The sequence below is a fragment of the Phyllostomus hastatus genome, unplaced genomic scaffold (genome assembly GCF_019186645.2).
Source record: "Phyllostomus hastatus isolate PE091 unplaced genomic scaffold, TTU_PhHast_1.1 phas_contig_58, whole genome shotgun sequence".
NCBI lineage: Eukaryota > Metazoa > Chordata > Mammalia > Chiroptera > Phyllostomidae > Phyllostomus > Phyllostomus hastatus.
This window is the reverse complement of record NW_025333916.1, coordinates 37406291-37430113: the sequence shown is the minus strand read 5'-3', so window position 1 is coordinate 37430113 and position 23823 is coordinate 37406291. Positions and strand designations below refer to the sequence as shown.

At 42.3% G+C, this 23823-nt stretch overlaps 1 protein-coding gene across 1 annotated transcript in view; it reads right to left on the bottom strand.

The window, feature by feature from the left end:
- Nucleotides 1-23823, bottom strand: part of ADCY2 (adenylate cyclase 2) — a 350931-nt gene that overhangs the window by 154962 nt on the left and 172146 nt on the right. The window contains exon 4 of the mRNA XM_045848376.1: nucleotides 3486-3635. Within this exon, the coding sequence (XP_045704332.1) occupies nucleotides 3486-3635 (150 nt within the window). The remainder of the gene's footprint in view (nucleotides 1-3485; nucleotides 3636-23823) is intronic.

Below are 23823 nucleotides of genomic sequence, written 5' to 3'. Positions count from 1 at the left end.
TCAACTTAACAGGCTGGGTGATTTCAAGCTTGTATTTTATCTTTGACATAAAAATTGTATCATTCATAACACACACACAAAATTGTCTACATGCACCCTACTGGAAGGATATTGATCGCTTCCATGACAATGAGCTTAAAACAACCCAATTGTGTAAAAATACTTTAGCCAAAATTAGCTAGAAACTTTTGGGGAGAGGAATATAGGCCTGGGAGAATAGGGAGGTATATGCACATTTTTGTTATTTATCCTTGTTTAATTCTTTGAAGATTTAATACGGCCAGTGCTACCTTAGTGAATGACTATACAAGTGAGCCTCATAGTGGGAAGACACATCTGATAGGATCTAGGTTCATTCAGAGCAATCGCAAGGTATGGAGTGCTTAGAGTTACATTTAACCTGCAGAGAAGTCAGAAGAGGCAGGGGGAGAGACTCATGAATAGTGCATTATGAGGGTGTGAGTATACTCAGGGGTCCAGGGATTGCCATGAACCATGAGGAGTTCACAGTGCCAAAGTATATAGTTGTAGGATGATTGATAAGTACATGTCTAATTAATAGTTGCATTGTGGAGGTTGAACAAAGAGCAGAAAGAGAGGGAGAAAGCCAGTGCAGAATAGATTTATGCATTTTGTCAGCTGGTATGTAAGAGCATGTCAGCTTGCCTACTCCATGAAAGGAACTGTACTAGGTTCCAAGAATATAAAGAAAACTAATATATTAATAGATGGCCCTTATTGTCAAAGAAGCCATATCCTAGTTCCAGGATGGCAGGCACGGGGCATCAGCAGGCCTGCTAGAGGAATGATGTCCCTGGGAAATGGACCCCAGAACCACTTAGTGTGGCAGTGAGCTCTCAGGCGGCTACAGAGGTGGCTGCTACAGTTTGACTCCTGGTGACCCGTGGACGGGATGCGACACTGGGAGGAGCCTGGGCTAATACAACTGCTAGGCACCTTCACACGTGGCATCCTGCCTCATGCTGAGTGTGTGTTTGTGTTTCCTTTCTCTAATCACCGGATCTGTATAATATTAAAATGGATGGTATTAATTTTATCCAAGTCGGGGCTGAAACAAGCTGTTCTGCTCCTAATACCACCTACCCATGAGTGAAGTGCTTGTAAGGGCACTGATGTTCTGCCATAGTGACTGGCAGAATATGGCAAGCAAAATGGCGTGTGGTGAAGGATGGGCAGGAAGTAGCAGGAGGAACCCCTGGGCACGAGTTTGGTTTGTGAGATGCTCCACTTGGTCTGGGGAAGCACCTCATGGTCTCAGGGACTGCTCCTTTGCACACAGGACACACAGGTTGCCATTGGCCAATTGTGATTTGTCTCCTTATATCTGTCTGATCATATCTTACGGATTTTATTAACTAAGAGCACTTTTTAAGATTTTATTTTTTTAGAGAGGGTAAGAGAGAGAGAAACATCAGTGTGTGGTTGCCTTTTTCACACCCACTACTGGGGACCTGGCCTGCAACCCAGCCAGGGCATGTGCCCTGACTGGGAATCCATACCAGCCAGGGTATAAGAGAAGTTTTCATTCCCATTTATTTACATGTTGGTCTAAAAAAGTTAAAAGTATTCATTGTAAATCTAGGAACATATTTTCTAAAGCCCTAATGAGAAAAGTACTACATTCTGGGCACCAGATGCTAGGAGTTGATTCCCAATATTGATGATAAAATGCATTTGTGGTGTAAAATATTAATTTAAGGTATCATTTTTCTTCAAAGTATTCTTTCTGTCTTTATTTTAACAAGGATCACTGGCTCCTCTTTACAAAATGAGTAAAAGCCCTTATAGTACCTTCCTTGACGGTCCCCAAAAGTCTCTGGCACAAGAGATGCCACACTGATCCAGTTTTCGAGCTATGGGAGGTCAAAGTGTGGCCTGTGAGACCATTTGGATGCCATAGATCAACATGACAAGGGGTGACACCTGGTCCTGGTCACTCAAAGTCTCTTCAGAGAAGTAGGCAGGCAGTGCAGATGAGGTCAGTAGCTTGACTTACTGCTTTTGTCAAAGCTGGTACTATAAATATTAGGTTATATAATCTGTCCACTTGAACTTTCAGTTCTCCCTAACCTTGATGTCATTTTGAAGTAGATTCTGGAGGTTATGGGAAGCAAAGTTAAATACGTCCGTCAGGACCGGCCTGGTCCAGTTGTCACTATTGGAGAAAGGAAACCCTAAGACACATGTCTATGTCTCTTAATGTTGAATCCAGGGTTTGATAGACATAAACACCAAAGAATTAAATATTAATTACTGAATACTCTTGCTATTACATTGTAACACAAAAAGCTTTTGAGAAAACAAACGATGAGTTTTCCTGATAATAACAGTGAGAAAAATAACGGTTTGAGTCATATCCCATTGCCTAGAATCACATCGAACACAAACTATCTGCTTAATCAATACTTGTTGACTGAATTAACTGAACTCTGTTTTCAAAAAAATTGATTACTATTCATCAGTACACACACAAATAAGAGTCTAGCATCAAAATTTAAAGGATATTTTTGTTCCCATCATCATAATACATTTTGATGGAATCTTTTGAAATGGAATAACTCAATACAGTTTAGCAAATAATAATGAAGTAGCTCCCACCTGTCAAAGTCAGGTAACTGCAAAGGCATGGTGATGGATGCTCTCAGAGAGGTGAGTGTGGTGTGCACACAGAGTCAGGCTAGCCATTATCTTTATGGGGGGCACTGGTTTCTGGTGACCAATACACAACTCTCCCCACAAAAACCAAAACTATTCACATGGATATCCCGCCATCACCTGAAGCCAAGCATGTCAAATACAGGTCCCCTTGTATTTGGATAATTTCCCCCCCAAGCATGTCTGTTTCACCTGCTCTCCACCACCCTAGATGACACCGCATGGCTTTGCCTCCCACATGTCCTGACTTGTCTGCTTCTTATTGTTTCAATACTTTATCATAACCTGTGTATTTCCATAATGAGTGTTTCTATGCAGCACCCCCAGCACCCACTGCAGGACAGCCTCTGACACTGCAACCACTGGTGCCTCCCTGGCCCTCCCTCCAAACTCCAATCACCTTCCTCAGAAAGGAATCAGATCATTTTATCCCATGCACAGAGAGAGGGAGCTCGGATTTTAGCTGGACCAGACTCTTGCCACAGACACAATCATGGAGACATGGGCTTTCACCAGGAGTAGGAGTCACTGTCTAAAAAAAGCACTGTTATTATTGTGAGTTCCCCAGCCACGTATTAATGGTGGTTGATGTGACTGTCTTGTCTGCATGTGGGTGACCCTAGAATCCCCGGGCCACCTTTGTTCTTTGTTTTCCAACACTGCCCAGATCACAGCCCAGCCTGGGCATGGGCTACTCTGGGTTCTCCCTGATGCCCGTGAATGAATGAGCTGCACTCTTGATATTAACAATACCAATGTCATTTTAATAATGCTTAAGAATATGGAAGCATGATTGAAATGCATTTTACCTGCTGACGTTTTTCAAACTCCAACTTGATCCGGGACTTGATGCAATTGCACGTGTCCTGATATGTTTGCTGCAGAGCAAGTTCCATGAGGTGCTTGTGGTACGCTCCTGCCAGGTTCCCGCAGATGAAGATGATCACGTTGGCCAAGATCTAAAGGCACAAAGAACCGCTCAGTCTGGTGCGTGTGTCTAACTCTTGGATGCAGCAATAACAAAGCACACAGTAGCAACAGTCTTCCAAGAGATGCCTCCATAGGAGGTTAATTTCATTTGTGTCCAAACGAACATGTTTATTTACTTAACAGAAACAGCTATTGCCTTTCAGGATTCTGTTTCCTTCTTGGATCCATGCCCTTTGATAGGTGACTTGGTAGTCTCTTCTTGTCTGTGGGCTCAGTCAGATTTGCTTATGATAACATAGTGTGGGTCCAAGTAATCATGTGCCAGAGCCAGCCCAGGCTAGAAGGCCTGGTATGTTTTGAGTGACTCTTTTGTGCTTTATCTGGTTAGATCAATGGTCCCAGGAAGTTAAGAGATTCAGGAAGCAAAGCCACCACAGACAGCCCAGTGTACTATTGTGTGCCGCTGAGATTTCATAGTTGCGACACAGCATTATTGTGATACTGGGTGAATGACACAGGATCTCTCTCACCAAAATTGTATTTGCTGGGTAAATAATATTTACCCATTAACTTTTGTTTATGCGTGAACATGGTAGCCTTTGAAAATGTAAAATTTGTTACTTTATTGATGATGAAAATGATTCACATTCATATACAAATGATGAAGGCCAACTTCTGCTTTTACATGTTCAGGGCTATACCTACAGATATGGCAACAGATGCGTGGTCACACCTGCATAAAAACCTCATTGCCCTTCCTCCACATGACCCTACTTCTCACCAAAAAGGTAAGCAGTGGCATCAACAACAAAGGCAGGGTATTGGATACCAAAAGTTTTGTGCTTTTCTCTGAAGGCCTCCCACTAACACAGGTCAGCTTATCCCACCAGACACCTGGCATGGTGAGCAAGAGCGGCTCTGGCTCAAACTCCTGAGCGGGGAGATTTTTATTCCTGAGCCTCCAGTGTTCCCCGTGGTGGGGCTCCCCAGAGAACCACACTGTCTGCCCTCTGCACAGTGCAGTCACCTCTCCCAGTGAGAGCTGGATGTGTTTATCTGACTGAGAGGGCTGGGAGAAGCATCAGGAAGCTTGGCCCCTCCCCCGCCCCTTTCAGGGAAGTCTTCCCTCTGTGGAAGGCGGTCACACTCATCTCCTCTACTCTCAGCCAAGTCATGAGCCCCCTGGACCGGGTACCACTTTGCTGGGGGTGAGAGGAGATGGTGAATTCAGGGGAAGAGTGACAAGTTCATTTGGGCCAGACCCAAGCCACGTTATCCAAATACCTATAACCATAATGAAAATAATTTTCTGCTCTCCACTTGCATGATGCCCTTCTCTATTTCCCCATAGGTGTGAACACAGGTGGAAGGCAGAGATGTTGATTATTTGCCTTCTAAAACCCATTTTGGGGGTAGACAGGTAAAGCAGACCAGAATTAGAGGTGGGAAGAATGGTGGAATGAGCTTCTCTGTGAGTTAACATAGAGTCCACAGAAGTGGGGGAAGAATTATTCAGACTAGAAGGGGCCTTCACAGTATCCCATCTAACTCCCTCATTCACAGGCATTGGAGAAGGAGAGTTCCGGGAGCTTACCTGCATTCTCACAGCAATGCCCAGAAATATACTCGTATGCATCCATATGTCATCCCCCCTTCAGTACTACGGATAACTAAACTATTAACTGTGGGTATTGCATGTGTGATGTATGTGTGTGACATGTGCACATGGGATGTGGATGTGATATGTGTATGTGATTAGTGTGGTGTATGCACAATATTTGTGTATATAATAGGTATGTAAGATTTGCATGGTGTGTGGCATGTGTAATTAGTGTATACCATATATGCATTTGATACATGTGTGTGCTAGGTCTCCGATTTCTGTGTGATGCTCACATTTACATGGTTTGTGTGATGTGCGTCATGGGTGATTTTACACATGTGATGTGTGTTACGCACATCACTTGCATGTGTATCGCTGTGTGATGTGTGCACCATGTAACTCTGGTTACATGGTGCACACCATTTGGTGTCCATGTGTGGCACATGCATGTGATCTGTGTGGGATCCAGTGTGTGCTTGCGGTCTGTGTGTGTGTGCACCTGCTCAGAGGGAGTGAGCAGTCTTCGGTGTTACCTCCAGACACTCTTTCCCACAGCCACACTGTCAAACATCACCTCTGTGAATGTCAATCATGTGAGTGCATGGGAAATCCTGGTCAACTTTTTTGGCTTCCAACCTGAGTGAGGGCCAGTCCTCCTCCAGCTGACAATGATGAATGTGAGTGCTGTGCCCAGTGGTACACTGTTAATTAACACCTGCCATACCTGGCTTCTGCAAAATGACCATCTACTTTGTTAAAGATTCTTCAAACCTTGTCAGAGCAAACTTGTTTTTAAGAACAGTACACAAAGAATGCAGGCAATGAGAAACATCAACACAAACCAGACAGCTCAGAATTAGAAAAATACTCTTTCCTTATTAGATGCAGTTGAACTAATAACAAAATAACTGATCATCTATGAAAGCTATTCCTTTTTCTCCTTAAAAATGTCTTCAAAGCAAAAATATAAATGTTTTAGAAAGTCAATTCCTCCAAAATAAGAACCAAATGTAAGCAGCAGAATTGAAGGAACCCCTCACCTGTCCCCGGGCCTGGAGCTGGAAGGGGACGCTTCCAGAACAACATTGTTTCTGCCTGACCCAACTCTGCATTGTGGTGGAACTGAAGGAAAAGACTTCTTTTGGTTATTTGTTCTAGATTCTGCATTGCTTAACATAGTATGCAATTCAAACAGTTCGTAGCTATAGAAAATTGGAAAGAATACACTGAACAATTTCTATTTGGATATGCAAATGCTTAAGAAATAAACAGCTAGAGCTTTAATGCCAAGTAAAATATTGTATTTCTTTTTTTTAAGATTTTATTTATTTATTTTTAGGGAGGGAAGGGAGGGAGGGAGGGGGAGAGAGAGAGAGAGAGAGAGAGAGACATCAATGTGCGGTTGCTGGGGGTTATGGCCTGCAACCCAAGAATGTACCCTGGCTGGGAATCAAACCTGGGACACTTTGGTTCCCAGCCTACGCTCAATCCACTGAGCTACACCAGCCAGGGCTGTATTTCTTTTCTGATGAAAAAAATTAATTAATTTAGAAGCATTTTTCTGATAGCTGGTTTTATCCTAAAATATTGTACTCTAAGGTTAACAGAATTGGCCCTGGTGTTTTAACAACCACACAAATTTACAAGTATGACTGATGTCTTAAAGCATTCTTCTTTCAAAAAGTGTCTTCATATAATGATTTAGTATTGAATCTAGGATACCACAGAAGTGATGTGGGGTTAAGGTTTTCTTTTAAAAAAAATTCAAACCATTTTATTTTCTGGAGGATTGTTAAGAAGAACACACAATAAAAAGTTCTATTTTCACAATGTTGGATTTGTTTCATAACATTGCAGTGTCTTAATGTCTTCTTTTAACTTGTTGCTTCATTTAGCTCCTCTCACATCTGTCAGAAAACAGAAGAGAAGTCTTGGCCTCCCACGGGATGTCTTCAAGAAAACAAGTTTGCCCTGAAGATTCAAACCAGGGCTTGAAATCGAGCGTCGTACATCATCTGGAACCTGTGTAAACTGACCTGCACCAAGAAGTCATCCCAGGAGCATGGTCGCCCCTGCCACTCCCCACTTCCCTGTCTTCACTTTATACAAGTGGGGTCTATTTGTCAAGGTTTGTCAGTGATTCTCATGGTTAGTCCATCCTGAGCTGGTGGGTGAAGGCCATACCTACAAGCAAACTGTGATTCTGCCTTTTTCCTAACGATCTCCACAGCTCTTCCAAACATACCTTCTATCTTTTTATACTCCCAAGGGTCCAGAAAGTAAAACGACCAGGGTGATAAACACATTTTATTGTTTCACTTCATAGGCAAAGAAACAAAGGTCTAAAAATTACGATGCTCTCCCTCTTGGGTGCACACCTGCATCTTCCCCTCTCTCTCTGCCTTCCCCCAGGCACGCCATCTTTGCCTTTCTCTGAGGATCCAAGGGCCAGTCTTCGACCTGTCAGACTGGTTTCCTGAGCCTGTGCTTCCCGGCTGGCTCACTTCTACTGCCTCCGTAACTTTCTAAATAAACTTTCTCTTATAATTTGAAAGAAAATAAAAAATAAGAGACATGAGGGAAAGTCCTTGGCCAGCCTGGCCCTCAGGCTTGTCCCTGTACTGTCCCAGTGGGACCCCCATGGTCCCAATTCACATGGGTCTGGCCAGGTTCCTCCAGCATGATCAGACCCTCTACTCGGGTGTGGGGAAGAGATTTGTTAAGAATTGCTAGAGAGATGTGCGTTACTTTTCAAGAAGGTAACATTATTTTTCTTTATAAAGCATTTGTATCTCATGCTGTAAAGAGAATCCATCATTGAAGGTTATTTTAAGTGGCTGCGTCTTGGAAACCACCTGTCCGCAGAACATTTAACTGGTAATGCTCATGTCTGTGTGTTCAGAGGAAAGTAAGTCGAGGTCAAGCTGCTCCAGCCAGATCATATGACCAAGAGTGAATGATCTGAGAATTGTTTCACCTGGGAAGAAAACATTTATTAATTGTGTGAGTTCAGTGACTTTGAATACCAGAGCAATTATTAGCTGGGTTAGGTAACTACTCTGATCCCCTATGATTCCAAAATACTATGGATTTGAAGGAGTTCCATATTCCCACTTGTAACTTTATGTTAAGGTTATGAACTATAATGTCCACAGAGTGAGCAGGCAGCACACATGCAAGCTGAGAGTAAGGTGACTCCTGGTAACGATCAGAACACCATCACTTAATGACCTCGTTTCTCTATGAACTAACTGCACAGGGTTGAGTCGGGGGAGATAACAGGGCATTTGAAATAGGTCGTCAGTTTAAAACAAAGCAGATCATAAATATGCAAAAACACCAATTATAAGTCAAAGGAAAATAAAAGTGAATACAAGAACTTGATGAAGAGAACCACATATGAATATTCAACAAGCTCACTGCATCTCATAAGCATCAAATTTGGCTTAAATGAAACAATGCTCCTGCTTGGGGGGAGAAAATGATCAAGTAGAAGTTTCCTTAACTGAGCTCTCAAACATGGCTGCAGAGAACCGCAATCCAATATCCTTAGCATTTCTTTCAATCCCCCAAGAATTAAATTTGCTATATACCTTGGCCTCAAGGTTTCTACTTATTAGTTATTTATTGATAATACAGACCAGAAACGCCATGCTGTGGCTAATAACATCCAGCAATCTTTAGGTCATATGTTAGAATCATCTTCTAGTTTAAAATCTCTCCAAATGAGGGGCAGTGAAAGCAGAAAGTGTTATAAGCTGAATGTTTGTCTCCACAAATTTAGGTTAGACGATTAGGTTTAGGTGATGTCAGGAGCACTGGCCCCATGATGGAATCAGCGTCCCTGTAAGGAGAGGAGGAGACCAGAGCATTCTGGTCTCTCTGTTTCGGAGCCACATGAGGACAGGGGCCATCTACAAGCCCGGAGAAGAGCCCTAACAAGGTACTGAATCCACAGGCACCTTAATCTTGGACTTCCAGACTCCAGAACTGTATGACATAAACTTCTATTATTTAAGCTACTCAGTCTGCAGTGTTTTTTAATGACAGCCCAAGTAGACTAGGAAGTTATAAAGAAAATTGAAAGAATAAATCACCTCAGGTAAAAGATGGGAAATGAAAATTAGAGGTCAAATGCAATTTGATTTCCTACGGAAACAGCACTAGAAATATGCAGTACTGTTGGTGGTGGTTATTGTTATATTCATTGTTCTCTTTTGTGTTACATCTGTTATTTTCATGTCCTTCTGAATAGCATACATCCTGTTATTTTTCTATCTATATGTGGGCTGAAGGACTAAAGAATCTGATACATAGATAGGGCTCAAGTCCAGTATAGTAATTAGATACAACTGGAAGGGCAAGTTTGAGAGCCATTTGCTCCTCTCAGAAGGGCTCCACCAACTCATTGCAAACCAGCTGAAAGAGACCAGCCTAGAAGATAGATACTTAAAATCTTGATAGAAAGTTCTTCCCACAATTCAAGTCACTGAGAACACAGCTTGCCTAGAAGACAAAGCTGAATTTATTACACAGAAACCCAAACTTCTACTCCTCAGCTCAGTAACTGCAAATTTGAAACTGATGGAGGAAAGTTTGGTTTAATTAATAGTTAGAATAACAGAAAAGAGCAAACACAGAGTTTCCAGTATTGAGATCTCCCTGGAAGAAGCCTACACAAAACTCCCTCCATAGAGATTTACAGTTCACTCCACTTTCCGCAAAGAATAGTCTTATCACACTGTTAATTCTCTTGTCCTTTTCACCTTTGACTTCAAGCACAGGGAACAATTTCAGTTTTCAGGGTTTTAGCTTCTTTCCACCATGGGAAGAGAGAAGACCTAGTGAATGAGCTCTGTGGAAAGTTACAAAGATGAAAAAATAAAAAAACATTCTAAGATCAATGATGAAATACCTCTAAAGAACTATGCTGAACCTTACAATTCTCAATGAGAGACTTCTGAGGTCTTTAAGACAAGTTTAAAAGAACTGTTGAACCCATAAATCAAAGGGGCCAGTCGTTTCCTTTCTACTGTTGACTTATTCTGTAGCCACCTGTTCAAAGCAATGCCATCAACCTTTCTCTCCCCACTGCCTTCTGTTTCAACAGAGCTCCAAGCCCAGTTCCTGGTGCACCTGTGATTGCAAACTACTTTTGTTAGAGTCAATCTCTGTCAGGACCCAGCACTGCCCCAAAGCTTGCTGACACAGTGAACTTTGGTTGCCCTACCCATAAACCCCATTTGTAACCTACACAGTAGTACATAAACTTGGATTAAACAGACCAAGCACAATGTACCTTACTGCTCGTGACTAAGAGGGCACCTATGAAGGGTGATGAACCTAAATGTAGACAACAAATATAAGGTGACCCAGAAGGACACATTTGCCAAGGGGTAGAGGAATAACAACATGGGGAGAATATGGCCAATTTTGGGCATGAACTTAAACATGATATTAAGTGAACTTAAACATGGTATTAGTAAGTGCTTCATAGAGAAGCAAGAGATTACAAAGTCCCAGTAAGACAGTCGTGAACTCCACACACAGGAGGAAATCGATGAGTGTTGTGATTCACAAGACCTGCTTTGAATTGGAAGACCCTTCTTAGGCAGGGCAAAAATGCTCCATGACATCACATGTGATTAAAAAAATAAATACGTTCTTAAAGGCATAACTAAAATCTTCTGTGAATAGGAAAACAAAAATTCCTATTATAAATTAAATTTATATCTCTCATTAATGATACTAATTATGAGAGGGGATGCCTGGCAGCAACTTCCATTTTCATAGAATAAAAGGCTGAAATGTACGCGAAAGTAGAGTCTCCCCAGAGTGTTCTCTTGGGGTGCCTCTTCAACCCCTCTCCTCCCCTGCTGTGTAAGACATGATTTGATGAGTGTTTTAGCGTGGTTCATGTTAAACCACCATAAGCAGTCTGTGGCATTTCTGCAAAAGAACCACCAGCCCCAAATTTTTAAGAAATTGAAGTTTTAAACCTTTATTTTATAAATAATTTATTTTTAAAACTCAGTATCATATTGGTATAGAGTGAATTGTGCACCCTGCCCCCAAAATCCTATCCCAATCTGCAGAGTGTTCAGGAAGACAAGTTTTTAAACCCATTGACATAAGACTCTTTGACTTTTGGTCAGTTTCAACAAAAGACTATCCATTAGTTTGTCCCCCATCTCCAAGAGGCATCTTGTTTTCTCCCAAATGGCTATGACTACTGTGGACTGGGCAGCTTAAACAATTAACCTTTATATGCTCACAGTTCTGGAGGCTGGAAGTCCATGATCAAGGTGACAGCAGAGCTGGTTTCTCCCAAGGTCTCTTTCCTTGGCTTGTACATGGTAACCTATTTGCTGTATCCTCACATATTTTCTTCTCTATGTGAGCTTGTATGCTCCTGGTGTTTCTCTGTGCTTTCTAATCTCTTTTTCTTGTAAGGACACCAATCAGCTCACATTAGGGCCCTTCCTAATGGCCTCATTTTAACTTAATCACCTCTTCAAACCCCTTGTCTTCAAATAGAGTTGACACTCTGAGGTACTAGAGGTTGAGTCTTCAACATATAAATTATTTTTGGAGGAAAAACAATTCAGCACATAATTACATGATATGGAATTTTAAAGAAAAATTTTTTTATGAATTACCAGAGAATCCACTTAAGGGTTAAAACCTGCATTCCTTAGAAATTTAGGGCTGGCAATTCTTTTGCAGAAATGCCACTTACCACTCATGATAGTTTAATATGAACAAAGATGAGACATCATTAAACCACTTCACTCAACAAACCTTTACTGAGCACTCATTTATGAGAACTACATTTTATACCCTGGCCCCACCACTCCTAGGAAACCAATTCCATTGGAATGAATGCAATAGAATAGGCCAATGATAAAAGACACAAAGTAAGTGAACAAACATAGGTGATACAACACAGGCTTCTCAGGAGCTGGAGGGGTGAGATTTTAGTTGCAGTTACTGAGCTCTCAGGGTGATGACCACGAACACTCTGTCATTCGGAATCCTTGTCGGCCATCTGTCTTTATGAGAATAAAGATGCTTTTGTTTGAAGGCAGACAGCTGATAAACTGAGCATACTTCCTCCAACATTATTATAAAATTCTACTTGCAAAAAGTGAGACCACTAATGCCAAGGTTCCCCAATTTTCTTGGCTCACAATGCCCTTAGTGTCTCATTAATTCTTTTCATAGCACTGCTAAGCCAAAGGGAATTAGGACTAAGAGTTCTGACTATTAAGTAGTAAAGTCCAAACAAGTAAAATACTCTGCCCTAACAACTCAGTAGTTGTTGGGAGGGGAAAAGCCAACACATATATTGAAATAAAATACAGTATTTTTCATCCATTATTTAATAACCAGGGACCAAGTATGGGCCCTCAGTACACGTGTGCTTGTTGAGCATTGCATAATGTCACAAACATTAGATTCCAATTTGACACCCCCACTCACATTTCTCATTCTTGTCTTGATTTCTGCATGTACTGGCTTTTGTCACAACTGTCCAAAACCCACCTTTGCAATGAAAGGAATGCTGTGTCATCTGATGTTACCCTTGAGTTTGTGGTTTGCGTGGTGTCTGGCAGATGTTAAGTGCCATTGTGTTTCCCTCCAGAACTTACAGTATCATGAGGTCCTCTGGGTGCCCTGGCACACCGTTTAGAAAACAAGTCACTAATGAAGTACACTTTCAACAAAATAAATATATTAATTAATTAAAGAAAATAAAAAGTTATTACAATTATAATGGGCACACCACCTATTTTCATTTTTGTAAACTCTGAGAAGGTATATTTAATTGGATCAAAATATATGAGATTTGCTTGCAGCTTACACAGAGGTGTTTGTTCTGCTAAATAAACCTGATCCAAAAGTATTATCATGCATAGTTTTAGAACACACATCTCAGAGTAGCTATGGGTTTAACCTTCTGGGTTAAAGTCTTCTCTGTGTCATTGTCAATAGCAGGGAATTCCTTTCCAAGTTCACTGGTCTTCCCGGGAGACCAGAAGCAGGAATCTAACAAACCCCATGAGTCCAGTTTCTGTCGAGGTCTCAGCCCCCAAGATGGCACACACAAAAGAGATAAAAAGTCTCATGAAATGACAATTTACAAAGGTTTCTAGGTGGTGGGCATCACACACACTTTTTCAGCTTTTAAAGAAAATAAGAGATAAAGCCCCAGCCTTCATTCGGGACCATCATAATCATATTTAAAACTCCAGTGATTCCAAGTCTAAATGTTATTTCTGTGATGAATCAACATGCTTCCTGATGGTGTGAAGCAGTGTTTCACTCCAGGAATGAAATAAATCCCCCAGGGCTACAAGAATTCTTCTACAGAGCATGTATAAGTAGTCAGCAATATTCACGTCTATTTTCTAATGGACATGGTGCATAATAAATCTGTCCACTAATAAAACCAACAGTAAAATTATTAGATGAGCAATCCAGAAGAACTAATTTTTAAGGACCATGATAAAGAGTAGAATTCCTAGTTGAAAAGTAATGAAGTTCTTTTTATTTTGTACCATATATAAGTCAGACATTAACTAATAAAAGCAACATTTACTACCTCACAATGTATTTTAACTATTTGGGGACCATTTTTTTTTCAAAGATTTTATCTATTCATTTTTTAGAGAGAGAGGAAGGGAGGGAGAAAGAGAGGAAGAGAAACACTGATGTGAGAGAGAAACAGTGATCAGTTGCCTCACACTCACCCCAGTCTAGGACCGAACCCACAACCTAGGCATGTTCCATGACAGGGAATTGAACCAGCGACCCTTTGCCTTGAGGGATGATGCCCAACCAACTAAGCCACACCGGTCAGGGTTATTTGAGGGACACTTGTGTCTTTATGATTTAACAAGACCATTTGGGATGTGAAATTAAATAGAAGCAGCAGAAAAATTGATTGAGTGTTTAAAAGAGAGCAGTCTGAGAAACGATCTTTATACTAGAAAGAAGAGGCAAGCAGGATGCCGAGTTTCCCATGGCCCAGGGTCCTGATGGTTGTGTTTCTCTAATCAGAACAATTGAAATGCTGGGCTTGCTACAGGGAATAGTTTCACACCTCAAGAATTTCTATAGGCAATCACTTCACTGAAAGAAGCTGATGGGCAAAAAACGTGCCAGGCATCAGAACCACATGGGAGAATTGGAATGGAGGAAACAGTTTGATGTTAGAATATGCATTTAGAGATTGCTTTTTATAGTTGAAATTTGACAACCAAATTCCACCATTTGCAAGAACACTTTCTAACTTCCGTGCATAAGTAAACCACACAGATCTGGACCGTGACCTTCGTTAATCAGTTGTCACCAGGCAATAGGGATTCCAGGCTCAGTTCATTCCTGACAACTTCTATTTCATCAATCTCTCCCTCACTATATCAGTCCCAGCAGCAAGTAAGCCTGCTCCTAACCATGCAGTATCTTCCCTCAACACACACAACCCTTCCTTCTTTTCCATTTCTCATTTTCCCTTTATAAGCAAACTTCAAAGTCTTGTCTACGTAAGGTCTTTCTAATTTTGTGACCTCTGACTATCCATATCCCACTTCAAACTATGTAGCAATCTCAAGACACCCCTGCAACTACTCTTGTCAAGGTCACTGGTCACCTTTAATTTTGCCTTTAACAAACCCATCAACCTCTTTGCACACTCAGTACCATGACTCCTGAGCAACGCCCTCAGCAGCAGCTGGTCCCTCTCTCTGGCCGAGAGTCCTGGCCTCTCTTGGCAACCTGGGCTCCACTCTCCCTGGGGTACCCCTAGATGCCTCCACCTTTTGTGACTCAAATGTTTTACTTTCTAAGTCCCTATGTATGTCCCCTTAAATCCCCCTGATTTCTCCCACGATGCATTATCGGTACTCCTGGCTTTTCAACATGATCTAAATAACATCAATTCCTATAGGTGGGCCTTTCACCCAGATTCTCTTTTGGAGGTCTGGACCCACAGGAGCCATAATCCCCTCTGCAGTGTCTCACAGATTTATCTTACATTGAACTCTTTATATGTCCCACCCCATCTGCATCTTCAACTTCCCTTCATGCCCTACCTCCAACTCCACTCTTCCTTTTTGGAGGTCTCATCTTTCCAGGCTCAAGGCCATTGCCCACCTGGGCTACCTGGTTGGTGCATTCCTCTAGTGCAGGTATATACTTTAGGCTTTTGAAAATTGATGCCTTAAACAGTTCATCCTCAGTGGGGGCCATCTCACCCCCAAGAAGGCAAACATTGGTTCCCAAAGAAAGTGGGAGGAGGAAGGAAGGAAGGAAGGAAGGAAAACAAAACATATTAAATGCATAAAACTCAGATATGCATACACCACATAAATACATATGCCTACACAATGAAATTTGGGGGATCAGTTAGGGAAAATTATCTAAAAGGCCCCTTGAGGAAGTAGTAAAAAGATAGGTAAAGAAACATTGCCTTAAACGTTTTATCTCCACACCACCTGTGCTGTCTCCATGCTCACCAGTGACCTCTGGCTTTTTGCTTCAGAGAAAAGTGAGAAATAGCTTCACACAGCTATCTGGTTTACTCAATGGTCTCCTCATGATAAATTAGAGTCCAAAATCTGCATTTAAAAACCTTTCTTTTCCAATTTTGTTACAGCGAGCCAGCCTTTCAAGCCTGGTGAAGTGTGGATTCCTACAACATCACACTCAGAGCTCTCCTGCCTGAGGGCCACACCCTGCAGAGCGAACACTCCCAGGTGGACAGACACTACCTGTGTGGACAGGCTTCCCTAGGAGACGTGTCTTCTGTCTGATTAGATCATTCTTCAAATAAGAACCAATTTATTTATAGCTCCACCAGCCACAGATTTAAACATACCCTTCATAACCTGTTTATCTTTCCTATTGGGTAATTATATAAATTACACCCAATTCTGCAGATGACTTTTGCCATCTTTTATAACTATAATGAATCCAATCAAAACACTACCATCATACACAAATGTAAATTTCATGCATGAACGGCTTTATTTAGAGAACCAAAGACTTATCTTTTAAAAGTATACTGTCAACTGTAAGAAGGGGAAGGGCCTAGTTAAAGAACAAATAATAAATGACCCACGAGCAGGGGCAGCAGCAGGGTGGGGAATGACTGTGGGAGCGGGGGCTTGAAGGGGCAGGGAAGAGCAACAGGGGAAAATTGGGACAACTGTAACAGAACAACAACGAAAAATAATTCTAACTGCCATACAAATACATCTTCTGATTTGTTTTCAGCAATTGACAAGATAAAGCTTTGTTGTGGACTTTTCCTCACGAGAGCTCCCCAAGCCACGGTTCTGAAACAGGCCGTGCATTAGAATCACTCGCACCATAAAAAGATACGTGCCCGGGGCCAACTCCTGGAGGGCCAGCAGGTTGCTATTTTTTAACATAACTCTCCCTGAGTGAATATGTTGTGCACTACTATTGAAGAAACTAACTCAGATAAAAAGTAGATGGCTAAACATCAATAATGCCAGAACAAATGAACAATTCAGGTAGAGAAAAGAGCTGAGAATTTAATAATGGACTGAACATGGCTGATGCTAAGGCAGATGAGCTTCTCCCAGTGGAGGTGGGCTTTGCTGTTCAAACTAACAATGTGAGGTTATGACGTAATTCTTTAAACCATAAGAAAGAAATCCTGCCACTCATTTAGGAGGGCTCTCACACTGATTATTGGCAGGAGGTAAAGACTGTAGTAGTAAGAGTAGAAAATTCACTTGGATAAAGCCAAGGCTTAGTGGTAGGGTAGGATGAGGGGAAAGATGTAATGAAATTAGTAGGAGATGAATCAAGACTAACCTCAGATACTCACATCCAAATAGTCAAATGAAATTTCAGATAGCCCTCAATAACACATGAACGAAGACCAGAGGTAGGGATTTCAGACAAGGTATGTGTACATAGGGTGACATCTACTCTAGGAAGGACAGGTTCCCTATAACTTCTAAAGGAATATTCTCAAATGTACTTTCAGAATGCTGGGGCTCTTAGCTATTGTGTAAGCATATGCTTACTTTTGAAAGCAAATAGCAAACATTCAGTAGTTTCTAAGACAAATGGAAAACAGAAATCAGCAAGTTACAACTAGCTCATCAGTGAGCATTCTGAAGTTATAATTCCTTCTCTGGTTCCTTTGTTAAAGCAAGTCGGCATCCTGTGATAGCACTTGAATTAATGAATCTGATTAAGTTTGCATTAATATTAAGGGATCACACTTCAGAGCTTACAAGTGGAGCCTTTGCTAATAGAAAAAAATGTTGCATTTAAATGATCATTGCCCAAATTTAGATTTAAATGTAAAACCATGTCCTTAACAAGTAATATAAATAATTAAATATGATATTAACTTTTATTAAATTTTACTTAATGATTGTTTAATTAACCAATGCACAAAAATATAATCTGCATAATATTTTTCAGGTTTCTCCTTTGCTTTCACCCCCACATCACCATTGGGTGCAGGACCACAGAAGTACACTGTGGCAGGGGCCATAGCAAGACTTATAGAGAAACATCTGTGGGCACCCTCATCAACACTGTAGTTCCTGTCTGAGTAAGTTTTTCTCAAGTTTAACAGCAGATTCAAAATGACTGCATTGGAGCTTTTGGGCAGTGGAAGTGGCCACAGCACCACATTCAAAACAGTATTCACTTGTATATTTAAAGGGAAAAAAGTCTGGTGATTTATGCACTTTGGAGTTTGTTATTGCCTACGAAGTTAATAGCTGCTCTTATTAATCCTGGCATAAGATGAGATGACAATATTAGATGGTGTGGTGGGGACCTGCAGGGTTCAGGACAGGCTAGGTTACTCAAGCACTTTAAAGGAGAGGCAAGTGCTGGTGATCAACTAGTCAAGACCTTTCCCATCCCTGCTCCCTGGTACCTCCCACTGCAAAGGGTGGAAACCCACAGATTTGCTTTTCCAAGTTTTTATGTAGCTAGGAGTGGAAGCAGATGTGAATGAAATTGGCTTCAGAAGAGGAAGAATCCCTGTGTCAGCTTTAACTTCCTAATAAAAAGTAGCAGATACAATTCATGGGAAACTTCCACTTTCCTCCTCATTCTACTTGCTCTCAATGGAGATGAAAAGGCTGAATCTTCAGCAGCCTCCACGTGACTATGAGAGAAAAGCCAATGGACTCCGGGAAGCACCTGTCCTGACTTCATTAATCTGCTGGACCTGTGTAAGTAGCCTTCTACCTTAGGATTTCTTTTTACTTGAGACAAATACATTTGCATTTGTTTAATCCTCTGTAGTCTGGTTTTCTGTTTCTTACAGCCAAATGTAAGGCTGACTCATATGATTGGGGTATCTCGACTGAGTCAGCGAACAGTCTTCCCCTTGTGGCATAAGCTTCTGTTACATGTAGTTTTCTGAGTGTGTTTGGTATTCAGAATATGAATTAAGATTACACATAAAAGGTGGATATGTATATATATACATATACACATATATGTATATATGTGTATATATGTGTATATTAACTGGCTGGCAGACCAAGAAGATAAGAAATTCAGACCAATCTGAGAAAAATTAACCTCTTCACGGAGACAATAATGTCAAAAGAGGTTTGAGTTGGAGAGGTAGACTGGGTAAGTGTGGGAGTAACTAAAGGGGATTTCTAGAAGGTAGGCCTTGAGCGAAGTATTAAAAGGTAGGAGTGAAGTTGCTCCATGCCTTGAGGTCTAAAAATTGAGAGGTAAACCCAGCCAAAGTGGGAAGACATCCTGGAGTGTAGCAGCTGGAGGGATTAAGAGAGAATGTTAAAAACAGGAGACATGTTCTTTTCTTTAGGAACTGACTGTACGGTTCTGAGGGTATAATGAACTCACAAGAGGAAAATGGCAAAGCAGATTTTGCTTAGGTATTATTTTCTTATGATACTGGGTTGAAAGGTACTCCCCTCTTTAAAAAAATTTTTTTTAAAGATAGGTCCACCTAGAATCTGTGACTGTGACTCTGCTCAGAAAGAATGACCTCTTTGCAGATGCAATTAGGTTAAAGGTCATCCTGGATTAGGGTAAACCCTACATCCAATGACAAGCATCCTTACAAGAAGAGTAGACAGTGGAAGTCAGGTGAAGATGAAGGCAGATACTGGAGTCACCCCGCCACAGCCAAGGGACACCTGGGGCCACCAGCAGGGGAGGCAAAAGAGAAAACATCCCCCCTCCACCCATAGCTTTTGAAGGGAGGACTGAGGACACCTTGCTTTGGGGGTCTGGACTCTTAAACTTAAGAGAATAAATCAAATTTGTTTTAAGTCATCGAGTTTGTAGAACTGTGTTACAGTGGCCCTGAGAAATCAACACACTGGTGCACAATATCATTGCTTCTGAGGAAAGATGAGGGGCCTTCGCAAAGCCAGGAAGCCTGGAGAAGGAAGGGAAGGAGAGAGCAGGAGCCTGGAGCAGAGTCAAGGGAGGGCGGAGTGGTCTGGAGGACGTGATGATGGCGGCTGCTGTGGGGTCTCTCTCTTGGGTTATGGTGCTGATTGCATCACTAGTTAAATGGATGCTTTCCCTTCCATAAAAGGCTGAGAACGTTCCTTATTCTCAAGCTCATAGCTGAGCCTGTCCTATGGGGCTTTGTTTTAAACACTAATGTGACTGAAGGTAAGAGTTTGGGACAGGTAAACTCCCGGAGTCTGTGCATACATTACCCTCCTACTCAGAGCCAGACATTTCGATTGCCCCTTTAACTGAGTTTGCTCAACACAGAGGCCTAAGGTATACATACATAAGGCTGAGGGAGTCACCTTTTCTGAGTTTCCGCCACAGTTATTATTTTACCTCTCAACTCATCATGGTATTCGTTTAAAATGAGCAATTAACAACAATATTAAATTGGCTTATGAAAACCACTGTCAAAAAAAAACAAACTAGATCAGCAGCCGAGCGGACAGTGGGGACTGGGTTCTACGCAGAGGCTTTGACTGTGTGGCTCCATCCTTCACCTTGGGAAAGGTGGGAGGGGGGCAGCTGTCCCAAATTTCAATTCCCTCATCTTTGGCTAAAGGCTTTGGGACCTGGCTTAGAGGCTTGCATGGTGCCAGCTTTATCCATGACTCTAAGATAATTTCAGTATTCATGGACGTGACCCAAACAATGATTCTTGGAAATCTGACCTTGGACCAGTGGTCTTCACCCCAATCACCATGGTCATAACTTTGAACTTTCTAATCATGTGAAACCACCCACATCAGAAATCTCAAACTCACTGTCCATCTTCCTTTCTAGCTTCCTACAGCCTCACCTTGTCACGTGGCAGTGGCCTCACTCTGACTCTGCCTTTTCTGCTAATCTATCCGCCAGGCACCGCTTCTCTAGATAGCCAAGAACTTACCCAGATGATCGGAACTTCTTCCTTGAAAATCTCCTTATAGCCACATCCTCTGTGTCCAGCCAGTCATGAACTTCCTATTAACACTGTTTTTGAGGCTTTTGGCACTTTGGTCACTGCCTCCTATTGGGGAATATCTTTCCATACTGTCCTTTCTTGATCATCCTGTCTCCCAGCCCATTCCTGAAGACTCCTCTGCTCCCCTAGCCACTTATATCTTGACACTCTCCAGGGTCTCCCCTTCACTCTCACAAGATTCAGAGAGTGACCACATTGGCTACTATGGTTCACATAGTGCCCTACAATGCAACATCTCCCCAAAGGATCTGTGTCTCCAGCCTGGATCCTGCCCCCTCCATCCAGAATCCAGGAAAGTGCATGCAGCTGCCCAGCACACATTTCTACCTGGCAGACGTCAGGCACATTTCAGACCATAGCAAAGGAGTTTCCATCGTCCTTCCCCAAAGTTATCCTCCCCTCATCTTCCCTATGCATTTGGTGTCACCTCCCAATCACCTAAACTAGCAACAGGATAAAGTGCCTTGAAGTGTTTTTTTTCCCACACATCTGATATTCACTAAGCACTGACAATTTAATTTGTTAAGTATCTATTGAATCCCCTCCATTCCCACTACTGCTCTGTTTCCCAATCAACTCTGGACTCTTGCCACAAACTGCAACTGGCTTTCCTGTCCCTATTCCAGTGCATCTGGCAGAAGCCACTGAAGTGATGCACAAGATGCCTGCACCAGCCAGCACAGGTGGGTGATGCTGTGGCAACAGGCACCTCCCAGAACTCAGTGGCTCACATATTAATTAAATCTTTCTGCCAACTTCACTAGGCATAAGGAAGACCAAGAGTGTACATCTCCAATCTAAAATTCCAGAAAATTCTGATCAGTTAGGGGCATAGCTCAGGAATTTGCATTTTAACAGACGTCCAAGGTGGTTATATGTTCTGGTAGTCTATGGGCCACACTTTAAGAAACACTAGCTTACAAGATCAAGTATAGGCTTCTTAAAATAGCATAGGATGTCCTCGACGCTGGGCCTCAGCCCCTCTCTGGAAGCCCATTTACACTCACGCCCCAAATCGGAGCCACCCTACTTCTTGAGGTGAGGTCACCCCCTGACTCTGGCCCCCAGCTTTTGCTCTGTCTCTGCTTCACATTCTCCTCCCTTTTGCTCCTGCTCCCTCCCTCCCCCTTTCTAATATTTGACCTGACAAAACCTAAGTGACCCCAGGACTCAGGCTAGACAACATTGAAAAAAAAAAAGGCTTTTCAGCTCCCATTCCCATCCTAGCTTGGTTAGATGGCCTCTCTCCTCTGCTCTACCACCTTGGCATAGCACATGCTTTGCGCTGAACCTGCTCTGGGGTTTGTCCTGGGGCAGCATTATTTCTTCTGAGGATGTTCCTTCATTAGACTTTGCAAATAAGAGCAGGGACTTTTCCACCATCAAGCACAATGCAAGGCACACAGAAGATGTTCCACACATGGTCCTTGAATGAATCAATGAAAATGAATGAATGAATGGTCAATCTATCCCAGCTCAATGTACATTTCATCCCATTCTGTTTCACTGCTCCTGAAAAAAGAGTCTCCACTTGGGAGGGTTGAGTTCAGGGGACAGCAGGGAGCAGTACTGGGACCCCTGATGGGCTACTCACAGCAGCTCTGAAATCTCCCATTGCAAGGAGGCCTCAGAGGCTGCAGCCTGGGGGCACTGACTTCTCAAAGAAGGCTCTGTGCAGTTTCTACCAGAAGCTGCCTGAACGTTTGCTTTGAATCCAGCCCAAACCACAGCCCCAGCCTCACCCTGGCCCCTGCCTCCTTCTCCCTTGCCTTTAGGCAGGCACCAGAAATAGCAATTGGCAGAGAAAGGGAGAAACAGCAAAAACCTAATTTTGTTTCCTTGCCCTTCAGAAAGTTAAAAAAATGATCAAGATAGAGATTTCTGGGTTTTGCTCCTGGTACAGCTCCGACCTGAAAAAAGTCTTTTGAGTCTGGCTCTTAAGGGAGCTAAAAAAATTGCTCACAGAGCAGTTTTTCCTCATCCTCTTGGTTTTCCTTTCCCTCACTCTCCTGGCCTATGTGAAATTGGTGTGACTTGGCCGCATAATTTGTATGTAGCCCATCTTAATTCCTGTTTGAAACAAAGAGAGGACTGATATTAAAATATTAATGATGCCAATTCACTAAGTAGAGACCATAACCTCAGAGATGCATCATCTATGATACTTAATTCTATGAATACTAGTTGATGATGATAATAATAACAACAACAACAGCAGCAGCAGCAGATGAAACACTCACTGAGGTGTATACAGAACTTAGATTGGGCCAAGCATTATTTCAAGCACAAGGTATTGATTAATCCATGTAATCCCTTTAATGCCCCATTTTACAGAAGGACATGTGGGATAAGAGCGGGGAGGAGACGTAGCCCGGGTGCCCTGGGAACCCAGGCGGCCTGACTGCAGAGCTCTCCAGCTTCCCCACGCCACTCATCTGCTGCGGGTGAGGAAGTCACAGAATGCATTTTTTAGGAAAACCTCTTAGGGTGTTTTCTGTTGTTCACAAGTTCTCAAGAAACTATTAAAACAGTTTTGTAAGCTAATCGTTCACGTAATTGGATCGCTGTTACAAATACCAGTGGTGTCATTAGAGAGGGAACGAGGAAGCTACATGTTAGCATGACCTTGGCATTTTGTGTTACTTGGGTTCCAACATCCCATCCATGGTCTACATCAAATAATAGGACTCTTGATTACCATGGAAATAGATCTCTTGTCAAGGCTATTAATTTGTGCCTCAGTTATTCACCTGAAAATGGACATTTAAACAACTACTTTCTACTTTCTTGCAAGAGCAACTATGATATATACATGTAGCCTGCCAACCATGAAAGGTTAGAAGGAAGGGAAAATATATCAGTTCCTCAGTATGCAAAGGAATATATGACGGCAGAATGACACTGACTGAGCATTTCCTGGTGATGTGTCGCTCTCTCAAACCGTGTGGGGTCAGGGTCTGCCCCCACACCACCCCCTCAGGGGAGGGCCTTCCCAAGCGGGGCAGAGCCCTTGCAGAGATGTTCTGCTGGGGAGGCCTCTGGAGGGGGTGTGCTCACCAGACTCTGAGGACAGTGGCACAGGGTTGCTTTTAAAAACATCACTATATAAAACATCTGGCACACCTACATAATCTGCTAG